The 8878-nt window shown below is 52.2% G+C and overlaps 2 protein-coding genes across 2 annotated transcripts in view; both read left to right on the top strand.

Annotated features, from left to right (window-relative positions):
- The window catches only part of DAP3 (death associated protein 3), a 9575-nt gene extending 941 nt beyond the window's left edge, over window positions 1-8634 (top strand). The window contains exons 3-13 of the mRNA XM_010723936.1: window positions 3598-3720; window positions 5222-5323; window positions 5534-5642; window positions 6082-6174; window positions 6394-6524; window positions 6821-6901; window positions 7080-7238; window positions 7641-7700; window positions 8097-8186; window positions 8326-8443; window positions 8524-8634. Of these exons, the coding sequence (XP_010722238.1) occupies window positions 3598-3720; window positions 5222-5323; window positions 5534-5642; window positions 6082-6174; window positions 6394-6524; window positions 6821-6901; window positions 7080-7238; window positions 7641-7700; window positions 8097-8186; window positions 8326-8443; window positions 8524-8609 (1152 nt within the window). The 3' untranslated portion in view covers window positions 8610-8634. The remainder of the gene's footprint in view (window positions 1-3597; window positions 3721-5221; window positions 5324-5533; window positions 5643-6081; window positions 6175-6393; window positions 6525-6820; window positions 6902-7079; window positions 7239-7640; window positions 7701-8096; window positions 8187-8325; window positions 8444-8523) is intronic.
- A 46-nt stretch (window positions 8635-8680) lies between these two features.
- The window catches only part of MSTO1 (misato mitochondrial distribution and morphology regulator 1), a 3964-nt gene continuing 3766 nt past the window's right edge, over window positions 8681-8878 (top strand). The window contains exon 1 of the mRNA XM_019623092.2: window positions 8681-8872. Within this exon, the coding sequence (XP_019478637.1) occupies window positions 8785-8872 (88 nt within the window). The 5' untranslated portion in view covers window positions 8681-8784. The remainder of the gene's footprint in view (window positions 8873-8878) is intronic.

Genomic DNA, 8878 nt, shown 5'->3' with positions numbered 1-8878 from the left:
GCCACGGCCGAGCTGCTGAAACGGCAGGAGGAGCTGAACCGGAAGGCGGAGGAATTGGACCGGAGGGAGCGGGAGCTGCAGAACGCGGCCCTGGGGGGCGGCGCCGGTGAGCGGCCGCAGCTCCGCTCCCTTCCCTCCCCTCTTCCCGTCCCTTTTCTTCCTTCTCACTGCTTTCACTCGCAGCCCGAGCCAACAATTGGCCCCCCTGCCCTCCTGCTGCCCGGTGAAGCCGTGTTTCTATCAGGACATCCCGGTGGAGATCCCCGCCGACTTCCAGAAGACGGTGACGGCCATGTATTACCTCTGGATGGGTCAGTCCGCGGGCGGGGGGGGTCGGGCGTGGTTCTCCTCCAAGCCTTGCTGGGATCGCCCACCCGAGCTCCCTTCTCTCAGCCAGCACCGTCGCTCTGCTCCTGAACTTCCTCTCCTCGCTGGCCTGGTTCTGTGTGGATCCCTCCTCAGGTTCTGGTTTCGGTCTCTCCATCCTCTGGGCTCTGCTTTACACGCCCTGCTCCTTCGTCTGCTGGTACCGGCCCATGTACAAAGCGTTCAGGTGCTGTGGGGTGACTTCAGTGCAGCTTTCGGTACCTAAAGGGAGTCCAAAAACAGGAGGGGAGGCAGCTCTTGGGAAGGGGAGATGAGAGCAGGACGAGGGAAATGGCTGGAAGTGGAGGGAGGGCAGCTTTCAGCTGGCTGTCAGGGGGAAGTTGTTTGCTGGGAGAGTGGGGAGGTGCTGGAACAGCTGCCCAGAGAGGCTGTGGATCCCCGTCCATCCCTGGAGGTGTTGGAGGGCAGCAAGGATGGGGCCCTGGGCAGCCTGGGCTGCTGTGAGACGTGGAGGTTGGTGGCCCTGCATTGGTGTGGGGTCGGAGCTTCGTGATCCTTGAGGTCCCAACCCAAACCGTTCTGTGATTCTGTGCTGCTTGGCCACGTGGAGCACAGAGTGCAGCAGCAGAGATGGGGTCGGGAGCACTGCATCCATTTGGGGTCCTTGGAGGCATCTCCAGCCCTGCACTCCCTGACGCTGCTGACACCAATGGTCCCCACAAATCCTCCTTTAGGGACTTCCTAGGGTTCAAAAGTAATTTCTGGGCAGCCTGGGTTGGTGTTAAATGTGGAGGTTGTGGCCCTGCATGCAATGGGGGGGAGTTGAAGCTTCATGATCCTTGAGTTCCCTTCCAACCTGAACCATTCTGTGATAAGAAGTGCAATTGCTCTCATCTCGCATCAGTTGTGTGAAAATGTGGTGTCTCCCTTTATGAGAAGAGAGGCAGCTTGTTTGTGTTCCTCCTTCTATGTTTCCCTCCCTTGGTATAAATGTGAGACAGCAAATATCTGAGCGTGCCTGGGCAGAGGGCTTGAATGGGACAACTGTTAAAAGCCCGAAATTGGGCATCCCATAATGCACAGAATGCAAGAATTCTCCTTCTTCACTACTGGTGCTTCTCAGAAGGTGAAGAATCTGTTTGCTCTGCACTGCTGGAAAAGGTAAAAGGAAAAAAACCAGCCCTTCCCATAGCATGTGCTGCAGGTGGAAAGGTGAGCTTCCCAGAGCTTCAGGTGGGTGCAGGAACGTTGGCCCAGCAGTGCAGCAGCACTCTGCTACCAGCAAAGCTTCCTTATGTCATGCACGGTGTAATCAGTCCATACTGCAGCCTGGAATGATTTCTCAGTGGTCAGGAACGACAGTTGTTTGGTTTGCTGTTGTCTTTTAAATGCTTTTCCATTAGAACTTAGTGATTATGAACCTCTCTAAGAGGAAGAGTGTAACTCCTCCTTCCCAGAGGGAAGATTCTGGTGTCACAGTGTTGATCATGGCAGCCTGCACGCAGTGAGCAGCCTTTTCAGGAGACCCAGCTGTGTAGGAACAGCTCCACCTTACGGCACATGACTTTATGATTAATCTCCCTGCACCACGTGATGCTTTGCTGCCATTTCAGGGATCCGAGTTAAACTGCAGCCCTTCCACAGATGGAAACTTGCTGTGAAATCTTCTCTGTGTTGCTTGGATCAACTGTGTTAAAGGATGACATGGGGACGTGAGAACATCAGGTGCATGTTAGGATCGTGCAGAGCCCTGCAGTGAGTCCCAGAGGAGCGTGCTTATGATTCTGGCATTCCGTGCAAAGCCAAGAGGAGCTCATTCTGCAGAGCTGAGCAGCTGCTGGCTTTTGTAGCACAGGGAACCCGACTTCTGCTGATCTGAGACTGTCCTTTCTCAAAGGTGGTTTCATTAAGCTTTATTCAAACCGATTCTTGAGCTGCATCCAGATGCACGTGAAGAAAACCACAGGCAGAGCCTGAAGTTAACCCTTGGTTAGTTTTCATTCCGTGGAACAGAGCTGGGGTCCCCCAGATGAAGGCATCCCTAGAGCAGTAACCTTTCCTCTCCTCCCCAGCCAACACAGCTCACGCTGTGTGCTTTGCTGCAGGTTTGAGGAGGTGAGATGCTCAAAGACAATGAGAAGGGCTGGAATTCTGGGCCAGGAGTGACGTGTTTTGGTGAACAGGTGGCAATGGTTGCATGCTGTGCTCACCTCTTAAATGAACATCCTTGTGCCTTGCTGCAGGCTGTACGTTAACTCACCTCCAAGGATTAGGGGTAGCCAAGTGAGACTTCCTAATTGATCATTTGTACTCAAGGAGGAAAAAAGCACTGAAGGAACAAAAGATGGTGTTAAAAAGGTGTTGAAGCACTGATTGAAGACCCCATCGTCGTGTGGTTAATGTGGGTTGTGGGGTAAAACCTGACCTGATGTTTCCTTCTGAGCCCTTGTGGTGCTCAAATGGCCCCCAGAGGAAGATGGGGATGACAGCAGAATTGCATCATGCAGTGTGGAATGGAAACAGCTGTTCTTGTCTCTAACCTTCAGTTTCTGACCGCCCTCATCCACGCAGACAGGCCAGGAAAACACTCGCTCTGTTTATAGCCAGAGCCTGCAACTGTTCCAGTCCATAACAGGGAGGGTGGCTTTCGGTTTTGCTTGCTTTGCTCTCAACCTCTGGCGTATACAAATGTTTGATTCATTGACAAATGCATCTCATTTCGCTCATATTTTCTTTCGCCATCGCATAATGAAGTGCTTGTCCTCCTGCTCCTCTTTCTTGCTGTGTTGGCTGGGCTTCATGGGTGTGCTTCAGCAGTCTGCCTATGGAGAGAAGAACTAATCAGCTTAGCTGCCCGTTTCAGTTTCTCAGCGTTGTAACGAAAGAGCCTGGATGCAGGGACGCAGCCAGGAAAAATCAGTTTGGGGAGTGTAATTAGAAATATCCAATAGTGGGCAGCTCTGCACTCATCTCTCCATAATTGAGGTGGTTCTGGATTACTACACAGCTTGGATTATCGAGGCACTCGCTGCTATTCGTCAGTGTGGGCAGAAATGTGGCCCAGCACAGCCACGTCTCCAGGAGGATAACTCAGTTAGGGAGCAGCTTGGCTCTCTGGGTGAGTGAGGTGGGTGGAAATGGCTTAACAGCAGGCATTGAAAAGTGCAACGTGGATTTTCGTGTTGAGTTTACGTTCTCATGGCAGATTCCACTTCTAAGAAGCAGACTTCTGCTCTGCGCTGTTGTCTGATTGTACTTTTCTCTCCTCAGTTGGACCGTGGGTTTGCTCTCCACACGGCAGCCAAGGATTGCTTCAGTTCCGTTGTCAGCCAGGATGTCCAAATCCCAGCAGAAAAACCGAGAGCAATTTTCTATACCAGTGAGAGCGACCCGGTGAGTCCCTGCTGCCAGAGAGAGGTGCCCACATTCCAGCAGTGTGTGCGTGTGTGGAGCCAGGAGTGCTTCCTGGGATGGCTTCTGGGCCGCAGAAGGGAAAGTGGTGACCCCCAGCCCAGAGGAAAGCAGGCTGTGGCCGTGCAGTTTAAAACAAGACCTGGATTTAAGCAAGGCAGGGCTGCTCTGCTGCCTCAAATCTCCTGGGAACAAATATTGATTCCTTCTCTGTAGTTGCACAGATGAAATAGACTAATGTATTGTACGGGCTCAGATGTGGCTTAGCTTGTCATCAGGCACCATTAATTCAACTCTGGGGTGATTCTTCCCCGACTAACCTCCCCAAATTGGATGTGAGGGGGGGATGAAAAGCACACCCCGCAGCACCTCAGCGCAGCGCGGCTCTCCAGCAGCATCATTCCAGCCCGATGCTCTTCGTCTCGAGCACAAAATGAAGTGGGATAAATGAATGGAAGAAGCCTTTGAGATGCTTTGCTGCTGCCTCTGTAATTGGAGTCTTTCAATACCGATTCCTCAGGGGTCTCTATGGAAACAGCAGCATGCAGATGATCTCGCTCACGTGGTCTGAGTGTCTCTATAGATCGCACAGAAGGGTCCAGATGGCAAGAATTGTCTCTGCTGTCCTGTGCCTACAATCCACGTTGCTGGGCAACTGGCTTTGGCATTCTGACTTCACGTGCCTGATGTTGGGTGACAACCAGCATCTCTTCTTCATTTCTCTGCTCAGTTCCTCGAGGTGCAGCACTTCAGGCTGCGTGGGGAGCAGAGCGGCGCTGCTGGGTTGCTTCGGCACCAATCCTCATCATTGCAACCGGGCTCCTACGTGTGTGCAGTAAAACCCCATTAAAAATGGATTAAGAAGGCCAGGTGAAAGCTAAATTTTTAATAAGACTTTGCTTTTATACACCTTTCTGTTAGCAGAACTCAGAGTGACTTAAACACGGTGCTAAAGGCAGGAACCACTTTGCAGGTGTGGCGGCTGAGGGTGAAGGAATTTGCCTGAGGTTATGCAGCAGTGATGAAACTGAGAATAAAACTGATCTCTGGAGCAGTGCCATGCAGAAACACAGCTGCTGGTAGTCTCTGTCAAACCATGCCTTATTCAAATAATAGATGGGTGGAAATTATCCACTCATGGGCTTAAAAAAAAAAAAAGTACGTTTGAGTCTAGCAGGCAACTCTGAGGGCGACCACAGTGCTGTTAAGGTGGAGTGGTGATCAGGAGAAGTGGAGCAGTGGAGGATTAGATACTTCCATAAAGCATAGGGCACAATGCCTGTGAAACACAGCGGTTGTGCACAAGCTCAGGTAGGCTGGAGAATTCTATGGCAGTAATTCTCTGATGCCACAATTCCTGCCTGGCTTTACTGTGCTGGTCCTTCTGACTGTCAGTAAACAGATGCTTGTGTTGACTGAGGGTCCCTGAATGCAGAACAGAGTCAGACTTCAGAGTGTTACAGTTTGCTCTTTGCCTTCCCAGGCCAGGCACAGTGAGCAGCACGAGGGTCACCATTACAGCATTCCTCTGGAGGAGGTGAAGGCTGTCCTCCCACATGGACTGCCCCATCGCTTCCAGCAGCAGGTAATTCTGCATCAAAGCACATTTGTGTGAGTGCTTTAGAGATGATTGTATCAAACAGCAGCAAAGATGTGATGGACTGAGGCATAACGGTGATTTCCCTGGCTGGTGCCATCCAGGAAAGGCCTTTGATGGCTCCAGTCAGAGATGGACTCATGCTAGGAAGAGCTGTGGTGTGCTACATATGGCTCCTTATTCTTGTCCTATTCTCAGATTAAGACCTTCAAAGAAGCCTGCATCATGGTGCGAAAACCTGCTCTAGAACTTTTCACATACCTGAAGAACTCCAACTTTGCCCACCCCGTCGTCAGATATGTGATTTGTATCTTTTATCACTCGACTTGGTGATGGAACACGGGTTAAATACAAGCAGGTGAATGTGAGCACGTGAGGGCAGTGTTTTGCTGTATGCTGAGCACTCCTTCATCCTTTGGGAGCTGCCTCTGCCCCATCTGTTGTCAGCAAAGTCACCCTGAGAGGTTCCCAGAGCTGATAGTCCTTGTTGGGTGTAGGCACAGTTCCACCAACGGTGGTATCAGCACAACTGAGGGAATAGGAATCGCAGCCCTGAAGTCGTGAAGAGAGAGGGGGAACATGGGGAGAAGGAATTCTTCAGCCTTGCTTTGCTGCTGGATGGAACTCCATCCTCGCTTTTACGACCTTTGTGCTCCCTTTATTCTTTTTGCCAAACAATTTACAGCCACTTAATGCTACGTATGAAGCGTTCTGTTGGAGATTTTCCTTGACAGACTGTGGTGAAGATGGTGAGAGAGGAACTGGGAAAACCATGACGCTGTGCCACGTGGTTCACTTCTGTGCCCGGCAGGGCTGGCTGGTGCTGCACATCCCGGATGGTAAGGCTGTGTCAGGTGCTCACATCTGTCCCTGATAGGGAAGATGCAGAGCTTTAGGGCAGCACACTGAAAATGATGGGTCTGTGTCACCTCTGTCCTCGCAGAGCTTTGTCCATTAATGCTGGCAGACTCCTCATAAATGCAGCAGAATGAGGATGAGTGGTGCACCCACGTCGTACATTTTGACTCAAAATAGCAACTGCTTTCCTTTGCTTGCAGCTCATCTTTGGGTGAAGAACTGCAAGGAGCTCATGCAGTCCTCCTACAACAAGGAGAGGCTCGATCAGCCCCTGCAGGCATCCTTCTGGCTCCGGAACTTCAGAACCACAAATGAGAGTTTCCTAAAGGAGGTTTGTAGGGGCTGCCAGGTTGTTGGTTTGTAGCCACGAGAGATCATCACCACAGGATCGCCTCTCTGGGACCACGTGTTTGTGTGCTCCTGTTCTGTCAGCACCTCGAGGTGAAGCCTGCGTGTGCCCACTGATGAGAAGTGCTTCGTGTGGTGATGCATGCACTCGTACTGCACACATAAAACCTCTCTATTGCTAGAATGCAGTTTTTTTAAAAGAAGTGATTTAAATCCCTCTGTGGGAATGGCTGCCTCTGCGTTACTGCATTGGTTGAATTGCTGTTTTCTCTGACACAGATAAAAACACAACAAAAATACGTGTGGAGCAAACGAGACAGCACAGAGCAGGGCAGGCCGCTGGGAGAGGTGGTGGAGCAGGTAAGGAGCTGCCTGCTTTGTCTCAGCTTCTATCAGAACGTTGCGTCGTTGCTTTTGTAAAATAGGATTGCTTCAGAAGTCTGTCAGACCTTCCCCACCCCTTTGGGAGGGCAGACAGTGCCCCAGCAATCTGCATTAACAAGAACAACCTGAGTTATGTTCCTTTTCCTCCCTGAAGGGCTTAACTCGAGTGAAGAACGCCAGCGACGTGGTTGGGGTGGTGCTGAAAGAGATCAAGCAGCAGTGCTGTCTGGGTTCATTCAGAGTCCTGGTGGCGGTGGATGGAGTCAATGCACTCTGGGGAAGGACAACGTTAAAGAAAGAAGACAAAAGCCCTGTAAGAAGAGAGTGTGAATGTGTGTGGAGAGCAGGGGGGATGCGTTGTTTTAATTTAGGTTCAGGAGTAACCCCTGCTGTGAAGTCATACATACTGAAATGCACGTTTGGCTCTGCCAGCATGGAGGGATGTGCGAAATACAGCCTGGGCTTCAGGCAGTTTTAACTGAAGGAAGTTGTCTCAAGAGGGAAAAGATTCAGATGCAGTTATGGCAGGGAAGGTTTGGGCGCTTCTCTGTAGCCCTATTCAGCCCCAGTAATGCTAAGTAAGAGCAAAGAAGGAATGCACCTGAATGATGCATACAAATGATACTTCCAGAGTAATTTAAAGGGGGGGAGAGGAATGTATTCCTCATGTAGAAACTGCTGACAAAAAGAAGTCATACCATCCCCTCTTCGTCAGGTTTCTCCAGAGGAGCTGACGTTGGTGTACAACCTAAGGAAGATGATGATGAATAATTGGGTGAGTTTTACTTCAGCTGTCGATTAAAGCTCCTGCTGAGAAGCGTGAAGCTGCAGCTGTCCCACTCTTCCTTCAGTAAAGGAGAGCACAGTGCAACTGCTTGGGGTCAGCATCTGGCTGATGTTTGGCAGCAGATGTAAGAATGTAACAGCAGCTCACGTAGGCAGCCATGCCTTCCTTGAATAGTTTGTAACTCACTTCCTGAGAGCCCAGGATTCACGGACTGGTAATGATGCTGCAGTTGATTTTGTTGAACTAAGGAGAACTTCTTGGATTCCTTATAGTTACAGTTGTTCCACAGCGCAGCATTTTGGAACTCAGGTGCCTCTGAGCTGCCATGGGATGCTTTGTGGAAGCCGTGCCCATTTCACAGGGTGCTCTGCCCCTCTGTTTCAGAACGGTGGTGCCGTTGTGACCACACTCAGCCAGACCGGTTCCCTCTTCAAGCCCAGCTCTGCCCATCTGCCCCACGAGCTGCTGGGAAAGGTGAGCAGCCACGGCCTCTTCTCTCCTTTACGTTGGGAAACAAAACCTCAGTCTGGAGCTGCGCTCAGCCCCAAGGCTGCAGTCTATGCTCTGCTCTTCCTTGAGCTCAAACGCACCTTCGTTCCCTTTGGCATTCCAGGAGGGGTTCGATGCGCTGGATCCCTTTGTCCCCATCCTCGTGCCCAACTACACAGAGCGGGAGTTCGAGAGCTGCTACCGCTACTACCTGCACTGCCGCTGGCTGCAGCACGACAAGGGTGAGTGCCCGCCTCAGGGGCTGGGGGCTGCAGCCCGGGGTCTCCCCCCGTCCCCTCTCAGTGCCTCCTCTCTCTTGCAGCGCGCACGGAGGACGGCAAAGAGGAGCTGCGCTTCCTGAGCGGCCGCAACCCGTGGCAGCTGGAGCGGCTGGCGGCGCCGCTGTAGTGAATAAAGGCTGCGCTGCGCTGCACAGCACGTGTGTCCTTGGGGGCGGGGCCTCGGGAAGGGGCGGGGCATTTCGCTGATGGCGCTTTGATGCGATAGGCGGAGGGGGCGGCGTGCTACGTAACGTACTTCCGGTGGCGCCGCCAATGAGGAAGGCGCAGAACGGCGGCGCGCGATGGCGGGCGAGGCGGTGACGCTGCAGCTCGGGCACTACGCGGGCTGCGTGGGCGCCCACTGGTGGGGGCTGCAGGTGGGACCGCGCGGCCGGG

The sequence above is a fragment of the Meleagris gallopavo genome, chromosome 27 (assembly GCF_000146605.3).
Source record: "Meleagris gallopavo isolate NT-WF06-2002-E0010 breed Aviagen turkey brand Nicholas breeding stock chromosome 27, Turkey_5.1, whole genome shotgun sequence".
NCBI classification, from domain to species: Eukaryota; Metazoa; Chordata; class Aves; order Galliformes; family Phasianidae; genus Meleagris; species Meleagris gallopavo.
The sequence above is the reverse complement of the archived record's forward strand: the minus strand, read 5'-3'. Positions and strand labels throughout refer to the sequence as shown.